We start from the raw sequence: 20,411 nt of genomic DNA, 5'->3' as shown, positions 1-20,411 counted from the left end.
AGAGTTGTAGTTTTTGTGCTAAGAAGGGTCACAATATTTCAAATTGTTTTACAAAAGCTGCCATCGATAAACGTCGTAGTATCAACTTGTGTTCCACAGGGAAACCTGCCGGCTCAACAAAGATTTTCATCGATGGTCATCAATTTTGGGCCTTAATTGATACTGGGGCTGACCTTTCCCTTATTTCAGACAAGTACACTCATTTATTCCAAAATAAAGTAACCGGATGTAATATATGTAATTCTGAAAGGACTTAGTAACGTAACCATTGAAGCGACAAAGGAATTTATTGGTTCCACAAACATCTCTGATGTGAAGATCCCAGTTACTTACGTTTTTGTATCTGCCAAGAGTCTTGATTACGATGTTTTGATTGGACGTAATATTTTCGAAGATCAGAGTCTTGTTACCATTACGGATCATCAAGGATCGCGCATCGTACGTCGTGAGTTGCCTGGAATCAACCGGATTTCTGAGAGTTTCGATTCTGAAATAACTGTCGTCAATTTATGGGTCTAGCAGGGTATTTCAGGAAATTTGTCCCAGAATTTGCTAGTAAAACGGCATGTATAACTCGCCTGACGAAACAAGGAATTCCCTTCCAATGGGGAGAAGAGCAAGAGGAAGCAAGAAAATATGTCGTTGATCATCTGACATCAAGGCCTCTGCTCGTTGTTTATGATCCAGAAGCACCCACAGAGCTGCACACCGATGCTAGCAGTATTGGATACTTATACAAAAACATGAAAACCAGCCAAAGGTTGTAGCTTATTTCAGTAAAAGGACAACAGACAGTGAATCGAAATATCACTCATACGAGTTAAAAACTCTGGCAATAGTGCAAGCACTTAAACACTTTCGAACTTATTTGCTTGGGATCAAATTCACCATAGTCACAGATTGCAATTCCGTTAAGGCAACAGCTACTAAAAAGGATCTTATTCCTCGAATAGCCCGTTGGTGGGTTTACCTTCAAGATTTCGATTTTGAGATAAAGTACCGTAAAGGAAGCAACCTTCCACATGTTGATTATCTGCGTAGAAATCCTGTAAACACAATACGTCGAGTTTCGCATAATAACTGGGCTTACATTGAACAGAAGGGAAACGAGGAAGTTCAAAACTTGTTGGAACAGCTAAGGAATGGAGATCTCGACTCTAACCAATACACTGAAAAGGATGGAATGTTGTACCACAAGCACCACAACCCAGATGGAACAATGAATCTGCAGTGGTTCGTTCCTAGACAAAGTCGCTTAGGGTTACTCCGTATCTTCCATGACGAGCAGTGTCATATCGGCGATGACAAAACTTACCAGTCGATAGCTGAAAATTTTTGGTTTCCACGAATGAGACACTTCATCAAATGTTATGTTAGGCATTGTGTAATATGTGCAGTAAAAAAGACAAGAACAGGACCACTACAAGGTTTTGTACATCCAGTAGAGATTCCCAAAGAACCATTTCACACCTTACATTTGGATTGTTTAGGACCATTACCTGTGTCTACTGACGGTTACAAGCACATTTTGGTTATCGTTGATACTTTTACGAAATATTGCATCTTGATGCCAATGAAAAGTGTGACCACCGCAGAAACTCGTGAAAAATTAGAAACTGTGTTATCATTATTTGGAACCCCTAAACGAGTTATAGGTAATAGATGCCGCTACGTCGTTCAAGAATACAACTTTTCCAAAGTATCTGGAGAATTGGAATATCGAGCATCATTATGTTACGCCAGACATACACAGAGGAAATGGACAGGTGGAACGCTATATGAGAACCATTAGGAATTTATTGAGAATTGAAACTCGAGTAAAGGCAGAATGGCCGAGTGGTTTATGGAAAATCCAGCTTGTTCTTAACACAACTGTGCAGATATCAACTAATTTGACTCCACTGCAATTACTCCTGGGAATCCAAAGTTCGACACCATTGATACAGGCGTTATTGAAAAATGTGTCAAAGGATCTGTCTTCAATAAGAAACCGAGATTTGGATAGACAGCGAGTAGCAGAAAAATTGTCCTCGACACGTGATCTGAACGATGTTAATAAGAGAAGAAGAGATAACGTTCAGTACTCGCCTGGTGACTTTGTGCTGATGCACCGTGATTCTCAGATGCACATTAGTAAAAGCGATTATGAGTTTCTGGGTCCATACGAGGTGGTGAACTGCCTGGATAATGGACGCTATGAAATTAAGAAGGTTGGCACGAACATCGTGACGAAAGCAGCCAAGGAGCAGCTCAGACGATGGCCTATACAATGGGCTTTGAATGTTGACATGAATGAAGTATTGGATTTTCTGAAGGCAGAAAGTGATTCTGTGGAAAGAGAAGGTTATAGTGTGGAAACAACAATGCTGTTATTGCATTGTCAGTCTCTGTCCCGTTAGTGGTAGAGCTGGGTAATGGCCGAGGTCATTACAGCTACAATTAGTACAATTTTGATTTTTGTCAGTCTCTGTACCCTTAGTGGTAGAGCTGAGTGATGGCTGAGGTCATTACAGGTACAATTTTGATTTTTGTCAGTCTCTGTACCCTTAGTGGTAGAGCTGGGTGATGGCCGAGGTCATTACAGGTATAATTTTGATTTTTGTCAGTCTCTGTACCCTTAGTGGTAGAGCTGAGTGATGGCCGAGGTCATTACAGGTATAATTTTGATTTTTGTTAGTCTCTGTCCCGTTAGTGGTAGAGCTGGGTGATGGCCGAGGTCATTACAGGTATAATTTTGATTTTTGCCAGTTTCGGTGCCCATAGTGGTAGAGCTGAGAGATTACTGATGTCTTTACAGGTGTAATTTCGATATTTGTCTGTCTCTGTAACGTAAGTGATAGAGCAGGGTAATGGCTGAGGTCATTACAGATATAATTCTGATTATATGAGACTCTTACCAGCAAGTGGTACAGCTGATTGATAGCTGAGGTCATTACGTTTATAATTTTATAAGAGCAGAGTGATGATCGAGATTATCACTGAATTATGTCTCTGGGTCTCAGTCCCGTGAGTGGTTGAGCCAGGTGAAAGAAAAAATAATATTTCTATTTCACAGATAAGTCTTCTGGAGAAAAATGCGTCGAGAGCGTCGCAGTTGTCAGGAAGGCCGTGTAAGAAATCGAATACACGAATATGGTGAGCCGCTGCCGGTCAAAGGGGATAAGCGCTGAGTAAACATAAACGACAGCCGAGATTTGAAGCTGTGGTACTCAGGCAATTCGATTTGAAGATCCCTTCGTGCTCGGATGTACCAGCCGCTCGATATTTCTTGTGTTTACGAAAATAAATAATTAAGTTTGGAATTCTTGAGTTTCATTTCTAACAATATACTTAGATCATTGGTCAATCTTCAGAGTCGCATGCGACTAACCCAACAGATTATTGAGAATCCTCTCCTCAACTTTTCCACTGTTTCATCTACAATTTTTCCAATTCGGCTCGGTAAACGAGGTATCATCCTGCAGGATGAATTCTGGAAGATCTGTTCCTGGATATCCAGTGTTATTTCATGAAATAATGATCGCCTTTTAGATATCGGTGAGAACGAATAATTTAATATTTTTTCTACAAACGTCAAAAAATGACAAGGTTCGCGCATTGACAACAATATGCGAAGTGACCCTTTTTTTCATTTTCCTTCGTTACCATGACAACGTGCGCGAAGTAGTGTGCGAAATACTTACTTCGCACACTGCATGTAAACTATATGAGATTTTTATATCTTAGCCTTTATGTTCCTCAATCAAGCAAAAATCCAAGAAATCATTTATTTATTAATGTATGACAAGAATTAAGGCTTTCAAATAGTGAGAAAATTTAACACTACCTAATTTTATTTATTATTTACAATGTCAACATTAATAGTGCAGCCAGTGCACGAACCAATATTTATTCCTAAACCAGCTAACTCAGATTCAGCTCATGATATCGTAGTTTTGGGAGTTGGAAGACTATCCATTATCCATTTTTGATTTGCAAGCAACTGCCGTAGAGGTGACAACCTTCAGACTTGATCCTGAAATTTCACCGTCTAAAATTTTATGTCATATTTGAATTTTATTGTTGATAGAATCTTCCACGTATCTTTCGGCCACATAGTCGAAGATTTTCATCCTCCATGTCGCTTCAAAACACATATATCGGCCCCCGTATTAGCAAGGAGTGTGGCTGATGTTATCCGAAAACAATGGCCCGTGTGAGCATCAGGATTTGGTAATTTTAGGTGTTTTGCTATTAAGCTAGGCATCTTTCCAATAATATTTATTCCAACAACTTGGATAAAATATCTTTTATTTTGATACTTCAAAAACAATCGGCGACTGGTAGCCTAACTTGGACGAAGAGCCGCATATTGTCGTTAAATGTCAATATAATCTGAATTTGAAACTGTAAAATTCGTTGTATATTCGTTTTTGAATCGGGTACTTTAACAATCAAAATGGAATTTTTATCTTCTATGTCATCGACCGTCATTTTCGTTAGTTCCCCACGGCGGCAAGCACCCGAAATACCCAGTATTAAAAACAACCTAAAAGGAAATCAGTGATTTAAAAAGACACATAAAACAATTATCAAAAATCTACCTAAACCAACAAATAGGTTTCATCATCTGCCTCTCTTATGAATTGTTCAACTTCTCTAGTCAATACCTTAGATTTCTGAGGATGGTTTCCAACTGAAAATTTTTTCAAATATGGAACCAACTTGTTGAATTTCTTAAAATCGACGTTTTCTTTAACATTGAGTGTTGCTTTCAACATAAAATATATTGCCCATAACGTGGAAGACTTCTGCTTCCTAGACTTCTCTGCAAAATATGCCATCAGCACATTTGCGGATATTTTTCTGACTTTATTTGCTTCACACCATTCTTTAAATTGCTGATATGCGTTTTCATACTGGCGCCTCGATTTCTGCGGTAAAAGATTTGAAATTACTGAATTGGCCGCATGTGTCAAGTTAGGTGGGGTACTGCTTACTTCATCGTCGCTCGAAATTTCCATTCTTTTGCAGTTATAAATATCACGCACGAAATTGACGCGAATAAAAAGTCACTCCAAAATAATTATCAAGAATTGTCACTTTGAAATAATTGTCAACAAATGCCATTTTATTTTCATAAGTTACAGTGATTACTTGATTTGGAAAAACAGTTTAAGCCAGTTCAATACTATTTTTCATATTAAGCTTAAGCATGTTACTCATTTTAGAATAATATTTTTGACGTTTGTAGAAAAAATTTTGTTTGCATCTCATGCGCGAAATACTTTGGTGATCTCGACTATATCAGTTCTCGATCACCAAAGTAGCATTTCGAGCACTAGATACAAAAATAACTATTGATCGTCTTGGTTTATTAAAGACCGAAATAATCTGACATTTCTGTCATCTTTTAACAATATAAATGTGGACGAAATGCCAGATCACTCGCAGATTTCAAGCATCTCTGTTGCCTTTGTTTGTTAATCCTGTTCTTTCTTCTTTCTTTTCATGGCTCGTTTTCTTGTTCGTCTAAGAAGAAAAAGTCGCTCTGTTGAGCCCCTTTGCGCTATGTAGTAAGCGTCCCTGTTTTCTGTGTGGCTAATTTTGTTGCAACGCAGCGTTGATTCATGGTTCCTTTTATTTTGTGGACATTTGTTATTATCTTTGTTGGGTAGACCAAAATGGAACACTAAATATCGAGCTGAATATCCATAGGGTGTTCCTCTTGAGAAGAAAATCTAAAATGACATTTTGAATCTCCGCTTCCTCTGATTCCGCTCATTCAAGCGAAGCGTCGGATGTAACGACTCCTAGATGCCCTGAAAAATCATTCACGCGTTTCGACTCGCCTATTCTCTTCACGACGGCATCGGTCACGTTAGTGAGCGATTCAACGTGAACTTCGAAAAAGCTTAAAAAGATTGAGATGGAAATGTATCACAAAGAAAGTAAGAATTTCGGCCAGATTCAAAAATGATTGAGAATAATGGTTTTCAAATCACTCCATTTCTCGTAAAAATTTATCAATTTTTGACAAACTGCTATGTACATTTGAAAGCATCCCTCGTCATTAATCTTCAACGGAAAAGATATTTGAATCTGTAAAATTCTGAGAGGTAATGGCCTGGTCTACCAGTTATACTGAAGAAAGTTCAACGGACACCTTTATAAAACATGTGGACGAAATTTGATAGCAGTTTGGGGACAGAATATGAACACAATGGGGAATGAAGTAGCAAAATTTTCACGCAGTCTGATAGATAGTGAGATACGATTTTTTTTAAATTTACTAGCAATACGATCACCATAAAAATTCGCAATTTTCTCTGAATCGTTATTTCACAACTAGCTAGGTACGGAATTTCAATTCCATTGAATCGGTATATTTTTGAATATTGGGAAAAAAGTTCAAGATGCCAATAAATTCTTAACCATCGAGCATTACAGACATTTGGGCCAAACTCTTGAAATTAAATTTTCAGATTGAAGGCATTTGCTTCGACTAGATTTCTATTTTTTATGGCAAGAGTGGCATTTTATCTATCGCTGGATTCTCACAATCTTTCTGAAATAAATACTTACCTACAGTTTCACAGTACAAAATTTCCGTTTACCTGTAGCTTCTTTGTAGTATCTTGTAGATTCAGTAAATATTCGATTCCAAGTGGAATTGAATACATATTACTACTATGTATTCAATTAAAGTCTTTCGGCATCTCCATTTTTTCTTTGCGTGATTAAAATTTCAACAATTTCCATTCTAAGAAATCAATATTCATATAGTGATGTGAGCAATAATCATTTTTTTCTTGTGTCTGGTAAATCGCCAAATCTCGTTAAAGATTCATTTTTTCATATTAAATTTTTTTTCTACTCATGAACATTTCAAACCAATAGGTCGATATCTTGAATTCAATAATTGCGAATGAATGGATCAGTTGTGGAATTTATCCTTTGATATATTCTTCAACGGGATAGAATTATTGCCCAATTGGTGCGCCTCTTTCTACTGCATAAACTTGCCGACAACCGCGGAGCGGTACACTAAAACGTGCTACTCCTAAAAGGGGATCGACTGTCCGATGACCGGTCCAAGAAACGAGCTAGAATGTCTGGGTGTCGCCTCTTCTACCACGTGATTTATACCAAATGGTGACTGATTATTTTTTTATTTCTGAATGTTAACCTAAGTTTTATATTGTCGATTATTCTTTTGACTTTGCCGGCAAAGCTCCTGATTCCCACACTAAAAAGCAGCTATCCGAGGTTATGGATGGCCTGGTATTACAGCTGACGTAATCGTTCGACAGTTCGGTTTAATGAGCTAACGAAATATTTGTCACTGAATGCGTTTCTCAGGTAAAGCCGTTAAAGGGGTATCTCTTTTTCATTTTTAACTGCAAAAGATTTCATGTTTTGATAGAAATTGTTAGATAGGTAAATGTATGATGAATTAACTTTTGAAAGATGCAAACGAATAATATACTTCAAGTATTCGCATGGGCGCCCGCAGGGGAGGGGGCGGGGGCATGGCCCCCCTAAGATTCTGATGGCCTTATTGTTTTTCGGCACAACAACTTCAATATTAACCTTTGTTTTGTGAAACTCATTGATGAGATAGATATAAATCTTTGCGAGTTTTCGCTGAAAACTTTGAAACTATATTAAAAAAGAAATTTCAATGAATTCTTCAACAACAAAAAGAGCTGCTCAGTTATGGGCTGCAATGAATTCTTTCACTTTTGTGGTTTGTTTAACGGTAGCAAGTAAATATTCAAATATATTGGAACCAATAGCAAATACACTACAAGGTGTTTTTATCAATTTTGTAGGTAGATGTTCAACGTCACATAAATTTAATTATAGATATATGTGGAAAATATCGTTCCGATCATGCATGCTCAACAGAAATTTTTTCCAAAGCATCATCTATTGATCAGAGTCTCAATATAGAGATTGGAAAAAATTTGCGGTAGACAAATGTACATATGCTTGTTCGTAGAGTGGTTCCTAACGGTTGTAAACTGTAGAGCAAGCGCAATTCCATTTTAGAGGGACGAAAATCCATTTGCGCTTGCTCTGTACAGTTCACAACCGTTGTGAACCACTCTACGAACAAACCTCATATCTAATTATGAAGCATCTTCAGCTGAAGATTACTGCAAAAAATCTATATTCATCCAATATTTAGATCACCTGATTTCAGCCCTTGAAACGAGATTCCCAAAAGAACAAGAAATGCTGTCCTTATTCAATATTTTGTCAAGAATTCAAAATTACTAGATATTGAATCTTCCGCATCTAAGGTCGGCCATATTTATAACATTAAGGATTTTATGGAGCTCGATGCAGCCGTTCGGTCTTGACGATCATTTAATTGATTCCATCTTTTTGGAAATTTTTCGATAGTCACCGTTAGAGTAATTTTTCTTTCAATAAAACTAACCGTAGATGATATTTTGCCCGCCCTGAGAAAAATGTCTGCGGGCACCCATGAGTATTCGAATATATTAAAATATTGAATGTCTGCGGGCGCCCATGAGTATTCGAATATATTAAAATATTGAATTGCTGCGGAAAAACTACTCTTGGCAGGAATAAGAATTTCGAATATTTTCTACGCTACAGAGAAAAATATGATTTTTTTCATATAACTTTTGCCTTCTTGTTCAAATTCATAACAAGGTTGGTCATGCATTCAAATACCGAACTCGATCAAAGATATTCCGCAAAATTACGCACGAGTCTTTGTTATTCCAATACTTTTGGGAGAGTATAATGAAGAGAAAATGTTCGATATCCATTGAGTAGATTTTGCCCGTTTGGGCCATGACAAACCTACCATGAAAATACAACTGTCTAGGTTTTATCTTCGGAAGATAAGGTTCTTCGTCAATGAGATCATTTTCCACCAAATATAATTTGGTAACGGTATAAGCCGTTCAAAAGCCTACCAAAGTTCATTTTTTCCCATATTATGAAATTAACATAGAAAAGAGTCTCTGAACGGTTATAATTATTATTATTACTCAAAATGATGAAACCAAGAAAAAGACCAGAAAAATTAACACTTCAGACATAGCCAGTGTATATACATACCTAATATACAGGCTGCATCATTTTAAAAGATGCACTGAAACTGGAATAACCTACTTGGGGAGAGCCCGGACCAGAAAATGTTTCAAATGAAAGTTTCTCAATGTTATCGATTGAAATTTATTCTGGGAGGATTCTGCATTTCTTAATAAACTTTTTAGGGTTTTCACTCCCAATCTCTGAAACAAAATCAATTAAAAATGCAATCGACGATTTGCTCCTGCGTAAATTCTTGCACTAATTTGTCAGAAGCAAATTAACTAGAAAAAATTGTTGCCTGACAATGAACTGAAAATAAATAACGTCGAAATTATAATGTTAAGTGGTAACGTTTCGGAGTCTATATCAGACTCCATCATCAGACGAAAAATCTATTTTCGAAAGTCTGATGAAGGAGTCTGATATAGACTCCGAAACGTTACCACTTTAATGGTAAATTTTAATGAATGCTTATCTGACAGTTTGCGCGGTGGGACTGGCCGTACAGAAGAGTTGAAAATGGTAAAAAAATAATTTTACCAGCGTATCAGATTTTTGGAAGATATGTTAATTGGTTTCAGAGGAAGCTACTTTTAAAGGGACTGACAATTTGGACGTGACGGAAGGTCACAGCGGTCCTTTGAAAATGTAAAAAAAATCGTACATACTCGATCGTGTCAGATTTTCATACAGATGGTTGATCCCGGTGTTGTAGACGTGTTGATCCATTAATCTGATACTAATCAGGGAGAATTTTCTTAATCTGACACTTCGAAGATGATAAAAATGCTTTTTTTTCGAATATTCCCCTGCCTGTACCTCTAATCGTTTTTGTATTCATTATGAGAATTGTAGATAATAAAATTCTACACAACTTTCGTCTGAAACAATTTTACTTACTCTCGAGTTAGAGGGCGATAAGTGCTAGGAACTTAGCCACACATGCGTAAGGGCAAGGTCAATTTAGAATCCCAGTCTAATCTACATTCATCCAATTGAAAAAATGAAAAGGTATTTCTGTGATGACAATTTCTAAATTAGTCACGAAAATTTAAGTGTTTTCTCTGACTAAACCTTAGAATGTACTATTCTCCAACGAGTGAATTTTCGCTTCAGCATGTATCGCTCTAAACACCTCGCATTAATCGCAATATATCTCAAAAACGTTTGAACATAGAAAAAATTGCTTAGGACAAAATTTATAGAAAATGTTATGCTCTACAACTTTAATAATGATAATGAATGCGAAAAAGATTTGAAGCCTAGGGGAGGAGATAATTCAAAAAAACTGATTTTTGTGACCTTTATGGCAAATTTTTATTGTTTCGGCTTGCTGAAAGTGTCAGATTATATTTTTTCCGTTATTCTTAAATCATTAGCTTCAAAATAAGAAAAAACGCCACGTCGCTCGAGAATGTACACGTGACTTTTTTTTTGCAATTTTGTAATAAACCACATATATCCTAATCTAACACGCTCGAGTATGTTCAATGATCGTTTTTTTTTTACTATTCTGACAGGCTGTCCTAGACAATTCTCCCTATATACAGGTCTGATTTTTGGTAGAGGTACTCTACAGGGTCGAAGGTGTCTCCCCTTATATTAATCTGACACGCTCGAGTAAATCCCTAATTTCCCTTTTCGGCTCCCCAACCATTACGTTTTCACAATCAATAAAGATCTATTGTAACCTTGACATTTTTATTGCTTCATTTTATCTCCTGGTTTTCTGGTTCATTTGTTATTCATAGTTTACGTATTCACTCTTAACGTTAGTATTTTTTGAATTGCTCAGAAAAAAAATCATCTTAAACAATTCTACACTAGGTGCGATACGACAAGAGCGAACCACTAGATTAAGTTCCAGTACGAATGAGATGTTTGGCAGGGCAAAAAATTTCAGCCAGAAACAATAGTAGTCGATCGAGCTGAGATAAACTGCTTCAAAACAAGATTTGCCGATTCGAGTATTGGGACACTGCCTGGTCAGTATCTCATTATTTTGACAATGACAATAAAACCGTTGAATTGGCAGAAAAAAGGAACCGATATTATTATCTCATTTCAACGCTATCACTTTCCAATGGACAGGCCGGAATTTAAATCGAAGAGTCCAACTAGACGGTGAATTATCGGGACTCGAGATCTACGGAACGGTAGAATAGATAAAAGGGGATTCTCCTTTGCCGCCTGTCGAGTGAATTATCAGTGGTTAGTTTCGTGGCGAATCCAGCCCTCTGCAGTGAAGATAAATATGCAGGGTGAGTCTTAAACTTGGGCATATACAGGGTCCTGAAATAGTGTGTTAGGCTTCCATAGCTGCCAAACCAGACGTTTTAGGAATTTAGTTGAGAAGTATTCTCAAAAATTATTATTAAAAATTATTTTATAAAATACAGGGTGGTCCCACATAAAATTATTAAACAAATGAACGATTTTCTGAATGGAACAGCCCTTATAGTTTTGCATATTTTCAATGCTATTCAATATCTCTACCATGATGCAAAATATTAGGGATATTTTTTCAACGCTACGGATCCTATTCAGAAAAAAATGCAAAATTACGACGAAACAGTAGTTCGGTAAAAGCCCTTTACCGATTTCCAGAAGCGATAAAAACATGAATTTGATAATGATTTCTTTTAACTTAAGAATTTGCGTAGTCATCGTTCCTAAATGATCAACCTTTTTTCTACAGGGTGTCCGTTATCAATGTTCAAATATGAAGAATTTCAAATTGCATTTTCTCGATTTTTTCAAATGTAACACCCAGTATTTTATTCAACACAGTTTAAAACCTTACATTTTGTCAGAAGTAACTTTAGGATTATTTCCACTCCTGTGTCCAGCAGACACGAAAAATCAAATCAGAACGGAAAATTGTATTTAAATATTGGATATAAAAACAAACGGGCATTGAAAAAGACGAAGAAAACTTGTGTTAATACATTTCATGAATAATATTTTTTTTGGATGCCGATAAAACTCTGTAATCGTTAGAATACACAAGTCACCAATAATACCCATGTAAACTATAGGTCCTTTCGTTTGCATAAAAAGTGTAGCACTTTTCTACACTCGATTTGATTCACACCAGTGTAGAGGAAGTGTAGTTTATCTACACATAGCCAAAAGGAGATGTAGATAAACAACATCTCCTCTAGACTGGTATAAATTCAATCAGCAAACGAATACTAAATCGAGTGTAGAAAAGTGCTACACTTTTTATGCAAACGAAAGGACCTTATGTATGTGTTACTTATTCGGACAAACATTATCATTTTCATGTTGAATTTTAAGGATTATGATTTTGGAAGGGTTTTAAAGTTTTCCAAAAAATTGGTCATTCAGTTTGGTTTCATTGTGTGACTCATTTAAAATATCCATTAGTTAATAATGTTCATTATTCCTGAAATTTTTGGCTGAAATGTCATTTTTCTTGTCTGCTGGACTCAGGAGTGAAAATAATCCTAAGGTTAATCCTGAAAAAATTTGAGGTTTTGAACTGTGTACATCATCATGGAAAAAAATACACAGTGTTACATTTGAAGAAATCGGGAAAAAAAAATTTGAAATTCTTCATATTTGGACATTGATAACGGACACCCTGTATAAGAGAGGTTGATCATTTAGGAACGATGACTAGGCAAATTCTTAAGTTGAAAGAAATCCTGATCAAATTCATGGTTCTATCGCTTCTGGAAATCGGTAAAGGGCTTTTACCGAACTACTGTTTCGTCGAAATTTTGCAGTTTTTTCTGAATAAGATCCGTACCGTTGGAAAAATATCTCTAATAATTTGCATCATGGTAGAGGTATTGAAGAGCATTGAAAATATGCAAAAATATAAGAGGTGTTCCATTTGAAAAATCACTCATTTGTTGAATAATTTTTTTTAGGAACACCCTGTATATTAGAAAATAATTTCCTGAGATGAAGAATTGGAAGTAGAAAAGGAATGCTTTTCAACTAAACATTACATGGGTAAATGTATAGTACCCAGTAGCGCGTGCCAATATTGAATAAGGTTCCATGAATTCCAAACGTTCTCCATCGGAGAAAAATGCTATGTTGCTCTGATGAGGTCAAATGAGATCGAAACCATAGTCAGCATCTGCTTTTCTTCGATGGGGCGTACTCCATTTGGGGCCTTGACGATGGCAAATTGTCTAGTTCAATTCAGATCGTAACACTTGTTGATATTCATATCGGCGGGTGGTATGCATCTGAAATTATCCTTATTCTTGTTTATACTGTTTATATAAATGATAAACAAATGTGAACTCGATTAGGAACCTTGAGGGACTCCAGATGTTTGAAAAAATGACGTACTCACCTATCTGTCAGGTAGGATCCGAACGACCTCAACAATGTGCTCTAAACACCTACATTAAGCTCGCTGAGAAGGGTATGAAAACCCTCAAATCGGGCAAAGGCCTTTCTAAAACTCTTGAATATAGTATTTACCTGAATTCCCTGTTCTTGATATTTTTGAATATCTTCCTTCAATGAAGTCATCCATGCAGCTCAAGTTTTATTCGAGACTGCATATTATGATGGAGCAATATACTTATGATTCGAACACCTACTCGAAGACACACAACTTACTGATAGGACTATAGTTTTTTACAGAATTACGGATACCGGTTTCAAAAACAGGTGTTATGCACCAATATTCATTAGTGAGCAACTTACCTTTGAGAGTGAGATTCTTTGAATTTCTGGTATGTTTATGGTATGTGGAGGTCATAATGAAGAAACTGGAAGATGTTGGTGAAATTTTGTTTTTGGAAAAATATTTAATGAGATTTAACTGAAAATTGCACTTTATTGAGGATTTTCAACAGGCTGTATTTCAACCAAAACGAATTGTATAAAATGGTAACGGAAAATTTGTGACGCCAGGAATATTTTATTGAAATAAATGTCACACCAAAGACTCACACTGTATATATAAGTGTCTCCATTTTACCTATGTTTTTATGGAGAAGAGCTTCGAAGAATGCAAATTCAAGAAGTTTATGTAATGATGTCAATTTCGAACGACGTCTGTGTCCTAGTCATGATTGGCGAAGCAAAAGAAAGTAAAGTATATCCGGGATAAGAATGCGAGTATAACTTCTCAGTGCATAACTCACCAAACAGTCCTTGGTAGAAAACTGTGTGCTAGACTACAGGAAGTGATGAACAGCGTGAAGAAATTGATTGATTTGATGAGATTTCGAAGTGCTCTTTAGTAACAGCAGTTTGAGGAGGATATGATATTTTTTCTTAATTTGAGTTGACGTTTTTCCATTCTACAATGAGTTCTATGTATCAGGCTCTTTGCAATTTGTAGAATTTATTAGCAAAAAAATCATACCTGAAGATTATGTTTTGGTGAGTTAGGACTTTATTTCAGTATTCACATATTCATTCGAATTAGCCGAAGTATGTATAGCCCATTCAAGAATGATTGACATCTCAGCTGGCTATGGAAAATCGAATTTAAGTTGGTAATATCTCAAAAGTTGAGATTTTGTTTTGCGGAATTCAGGTTGGTATTGTGAATAAACTGTGATCTGTAGTCCTTTTATGTGTGAATCTATGCACTAACCGACAATAATTTGTATTTTGTACTGCTATTTAGGTTCTCAATTTAATCGTACAAATTGGAAGTGTTTCAATTTTGAATGCCGATCAATATGCTCTGAATTTAAATATTTATTTTTTCAGATACTTGTCTAGGTTATAGTTGCATATTCCTGTTCTGTGAGTGAAACTACAGAAATTGTTGAAGATATTTTGTTTTCAGATATTAAGCTGAGTCTGGATTTTCAAGACCTACTGGGATGTCAATCATTCTTGAATGAACTATATAGTCTATTCAAGAATGATTGACATCCCAGTAGGTCTTGAAAGTCCAGACGTAGCTTAAAATCTGGTCATAAAAGAGCTTCAACAATTTCTGTAGTTTATTCACAGAGCTGGAATATTTAAATCTAATCTAAAAAAAGCATTTGAAAATAAGAAATATTCAACTTCAGAGCATATTAATTAGTATTCAGAATTGTTACAAAAATGTTTACAATTCGTACGAATAAATTAAGGACATAAACAGCAGTACACAATTCAAATTTTCGACGGTCATTGACTCAGTACATAGATTCACATATGATGGGTCACTGTACATTCACAATACCAACCTTAATCCCGCAACACAAAATCTTAACTTATGGGCTATTACCATAGACATAGAGACATGGACTGAGCAATGTCAGCATGAAATTGGCTTTTTTATAGAAAGAGAGAAATTATGGTCGGGCATTCATTTGTCTCTTTTTTGTTCACATAGAGGTGAGTGTGGACCAATCAATATTCTAGAAAGAGACAACTGCATTCCCGACGTGCGTTTCTCTCTGTCACTTTTTTTGACCGTATTTCATACATAGATAGAAAGGGAAGGCACAGTCCATGTCTATATGTCTATGGCTATTACCAACTTAAATTCGATTTTCCATAGCCGCCGGAGATGTCAATCATTTTATTGAACGGACTATATGTAAAAACGATAATTGGATCGAAATACAAGAAAATTATCGTGTTAACAAAAGAAGGATTAATAGAAATTGTGAAATTAATTTTTTAAATTACCATTTTTTATAAACAAAATCATGGTACCCCTTTGAGACCAAACTTTCTCCTATTATTGTCAGGTTTGTTTTCTTCTCAGGCAGATATTTTTAGTGGTAGTCTTTTCAACCAATAAAACAAAAAAATAATATGAGTAGTAATTGAATTTATAAGAAAGGGGAACATGCATTAATTTTTTGGAAAATACACGAAACTGTACAGAAGATAATATGTGGATGACTTGTTTTGTTTGTATAGTTTGGGAAGGAGGAAGAACTGTTTTTTTTTTCAATATACTGAGTACATAGTTCAAAATCAACTTCAGAAATAATTTAATAATACAATTTACTCTTAAGATTTAAGATATAACTCAAGGTTAAAAATGAATTATTCTTTGACATCTAAAAAAAAAATCATGTAGGATTTTGCTGCCGAAGCTTTATCTTGGTAGGAGTGAATGTGCAAAATGTTGGGGATCAAATAAGCTTATTCTCACCAGTCGCTTACGGAGTACTGCCATCAGTAATATTTGGGTTCACTCCATACTTGACCTCCATTTTCTGCCTTCGAATCAGGCGTTAATTGATATTTCCCACAAGGATTCTGCTATCTCCTTCCATATAGAAACAAGGATGTTGAATGAAATTGGTGAATACGACTTTCCTATCAAAACCTCCTTCATTTCCTTCCTTCCAGCTTCAACTTAATTTTGAATTGAAACACCTTTACAGAAAAGCATTAAATTGTATTGATAAAATTTATATGAATGTTGAAAACACCCAAATTCATGATTTTTATGCCATGAATTGTCCATTGCCATAGACCTGCTCCTACTGAATATGAGTTCAGGGTAATTAACATTGATTGAATAAATTGATTGGGGATAAGTAGTGAATCATCACTGTTTGGAACCTTCAAACGAGTAATACTTGATTTTTCCATGGTACTTTTGTTCAAACATCTGAAACAGTTTTGTGAAATCAGAAACTCGAAGAGGATACCGCATTGTGCAGCCACAGACCTATGCCAATCTTCAATCTGATCAACTTTTCAGCAGCTGATTGATTGCATTGAATAGCCATTAATGAGAGATGAGAGATGACATGTATGTTACTACATCATTGTGAATCATAGGCCAGAGGTTGCATATCTATATTTTTGGTCCCCTCGTTTACAACAAGATTACTGCTTCGTTGAGTAGGGCCACCATGATCGCCGAATTTAAAAGATAGCTGAAGACCTCACTGAAAACCCACTTACCGTATTGTATACCTAGATAGATTAGTAGTGAAACATCGGATTTGTGCAAATGAGATTCGAAAATTCATTCAAACGTATTAATCTCCGTAGGAAAAAATTTAATGTGAGCATAGTCTTCATGAGACTATCATACGATGGAATTAATCCTCTGTCTTGCTTTTTATTTATAATTTTCGATTATCGCCTGATTGTTCTTTCAGATTCGCCGATGACAGCTCGAAATTTTCCCCCTTCTTTCTGGAATAGTCAGCATTACAGCGGTGCTAGTAGCAGCAGTCATCACAGTAATACCACCGATCTGTACCCAGAACACTACCACCAGGATGCCTGGTATCAATACAGTCAGCATCATCGGGCAGTTCACGATTATCATCACCACAATATGGCCGCTCAGTACGGTGGACTATTGTTGCCAGGGTCTAGGTTACATATGGGATCTCACGCCCCTTGTAAAGCGATGGATTGGCAACATCCATCGATAGACTCACCTTATTCTTCTTATCCTACCATGTCAGGTGAGAACTTCATCCTTTCGATATTTGAACTTGAAAACTGATTCGTCATTGGGTTATTTTGATAATCAATCTTTCCATATACATATTATTATTATTATAAAATGAATTTCCGCCGCGTCTGTCTGTCATTTCGGGCTAAACTCAAAAATGAACAGAATCAATTATGAGAAAGGTTCAGGCGTATAATTTGGTGGAGTTTTATATAAATTTGTTGAGATTTCAGGAGAAAATTGTTGTCAGAACCAATCCGAAAGGGGTCCAAATTCACCAAACGCTGATGAATTTGGCTTTCTTAAACTCAGATTTAATTTCAAACAAACTGTTTCCTACATTGACATCTGTTTCCTCTATGAGGTGAAGAAAGGAGGGCGAAGAAACCACAAAATACAGAGACACTCTATTTAAACTGAATATTTTATTGAACGAAATAAATAAGCAAGTTCTATAACGCTAGAGGACTCGGAGGAAAAATCTCAAAAAAAAGTTATTGATCTCCACGTGAAACTTTGTAATAATGTAAATTATTCATGAGCATGAGTGAAAATGGGCTTCAGTCAAGTTCCCGATGATGGAAACATCGTCAGTCAGGCGTTTGAAGTGGTCGGAAAAATCTGAAAATTGAAGTGACCGATCTTCACTTTAAATTTTGAAAAAAGACTATTTTAATCCAACTGAACCTAAAAATGGACGTCAGTGACGTTTATAGTGATGGATTCTGCGTTAGTCAGGCTTCCAAAGTCAAGGACTGTGACCAGCTTACTTTGGCGCGCTGCATCTTATGCAGTTCGACTGACGCATATCCGGAGAAAAAACGCTTGGACGGGTCAAAAAATGAATTCGATATCACTACCCCTCTAACCGCTACCGAATAGAGATAATAGGTAATAGGATATTTGGTTAGCGGCTAGAGGGGTAGTGATATCGAATTCCCTTTTTGACCCGTTGATTTGACAAATGTTTATTTCCATTCCTTGCATCTATGTTCCAAGTTGCATATAGGTCGTTTTCCTCGAAAGTATTCTTCGTAACATGTGTTCACTTTGTTATATTTTTGTTAATAGTATATTTGTGAATAACTTTCTCTGAAAGTTTGTTCAAAATACTCAGCAGAAATCTCCGCTCTTTTTTGATCCTTCGAGTATATATTGTTGATCTTTTTCATGTGTTGCCCAGAAAATGATTTTTTTTATGTAGTTCTTTAATTTTCTTATTGCTGCCAGTAATTTTTGCCCTTGCTTTCATTAATTTGGTTACAGGTGGTTATCCATTTATGTTCTTCTTATTGCCGAATGAATAATTGTACATGTTTCTTGTAATGGTTCAGCTCTGTTCTATTTTCTCGGCTAGGTGGTCTCTGTGCATTTTTCCTTTCTTTTTCATTATTTTGATGATGTTTGGTGCTAACTCGTGGACATAGTACTTTGTTTTTAATATTGGGCTGTTTTCTATTAATAGCGCTGATATGGTAGAGTTGAAGGGGCTAATTTTTTTTTAATTGGGTCTCCAGCTACTTTATTCAAATAGGGTTTTAATTTTTTATTGGCGATATTTATGTTGCATTTCTTAAAGTCCTCCTCTTATGGCACGATCTCTGTGATGGAATTGTGCAATTGAAGAATTATTTGAACTGCGTTCTCCGTTCCGGGATCAGGGTTAGTTTCCATCGAACTTATATCATTTTTGATGTTGGATGGATAAAGAACACAGTCTGGGGTGGAATCGGGGTTGTTCGCCATTCTGAATGTTGGTGGGGTTGTGGCCATTTCAAAGGGTGCATTATTTAAGAACTCTTGAATCTATTTGCTTTTCTGCTGTTGATATTAATACATTCCACGACGTCGTGGGTCGCACTGGTTATTGCTAGTGGCCGTGCATGTCCCACGATGGGTCACGCTGGGTGCATTTTGTAGGGTCGAATATACCTCTGCATTTTCTAGGTTGACTTTTGTTATCGCTCAGCTAAGACTCCAGGTAAAGCTCATGAATATGTGTGTAGTGTGGTTTTGGAAATGGAAAACTTGGATGAGAAATATGGACATAATTCCGAAAAAAAGGTTTTATTTCCAAAACAACAGAGAGAAGTATAATCAATTATCAATTATCTGAAACAAAACTTATGGAGGTCGTGACCCACCGGTGGGAGAAAATGGTCATAAACTTGGAAAACAAACTAGTTCATCATAAAAATGTGTTATATTCTTGTTTGAAATGAACATTCGTATGTATACGATGTCGCGAACGTGTTATATATTAGTTTAACCAATTTTAATGCAGTATTTCTATACAAACAGACTTTTCTAAAGTTTGTCTGTTCGACTAGCAAATTTGGATGAATGTAGACCAGTGGCGCACCCAGAATTATATTATGGGTGGGGCACGGGGTCACGTGTATATTTTTGAGTACTTGTATATACAGGATAAGAGGTGTGCTTATAAAAAATTCCTTCATTAAGTAACCACCCAGACGAAAACAATCAAGATGATTTGAACCATCAAAGTGGCTTGTTTGTAGCTTTGGCAATGATGCGTTAGCAGTAGCGATGTTCTACTGAATACTAAGGTGTGCAGTTAGGTCCTTCGTTTTCTGAGATTTCATTTTTTACGGAACCAATCACCACACTATACGATGGTCCATGGTCAGATGGATTGCAGTTGAGTTTAGTTTCTTGGTAGTCTAGTATTTTATTTTTATCAACCAAATTCTTAAGTCTTAAGTTATTTATTTTGGTTATTCTTCAGTAGGAGTTCTTGTGTAGTCGTAAGAATCACATCCTTAGTTTTTGGATGTACTTCCTTCCAGAGAATTCTTTCCTTAATAAGTTTTCTTGTGCCGTGAATCTGTTGTTTTCGTTTCTAATTTGGAGTGTATGTGGAGGTAGTCCCCAGGTCGTTATCATTTGAATTCTCTGCAGCTGGCTGATAACTTTTTGAGTGTCCCACATATGGATCATATCGGACAGGGTGCGA

At 36.1% G+C, this 20,411-nt stretch overlaps 1 protein-coding gene across 2 annotated transcripts in view; it reads left to right on the top strand.

The window, feature by feature from the left end:
* The window catches only part of LOC123311127 (protein vestigial), a 167,884-nt gene that overhangs the window by 130,745 nt on the left and 16,728 nt on the right, over window positions 1-20,411 (top strand). For both annotated transcript variants that reach the window (XM_044894915.1, XR_006537424.1), the window contains exon 4: window positions 17,130-17,444. In XM_044894915.1, the coding sequence (XP_044750850.1) occupies window positions 17,130-17,444 (315 nt within the window). The remainder of the gene's footprint in view (window positions 1-17,129; window positions 17,445-20,411) is intronic.

Source organism: Coccinella septempunctata, chromosome 4, assembly GCF_907165205.1.
Source record: "Coccinella septempunctata chromosome 4, icCocSept1.1, whole genome shotgun sequence".
Lineage (NCBI taxonomy): Eukaryota > Metazoa > Arthropoda > Insecta > Coleoptera > Coccinellidae > Coccinella > Coccinella septempunctata.
Note: the sequence above shows the minus strand (reverse complement) of the source record. Positions and strands in the feature narration are given on the sequence as shown.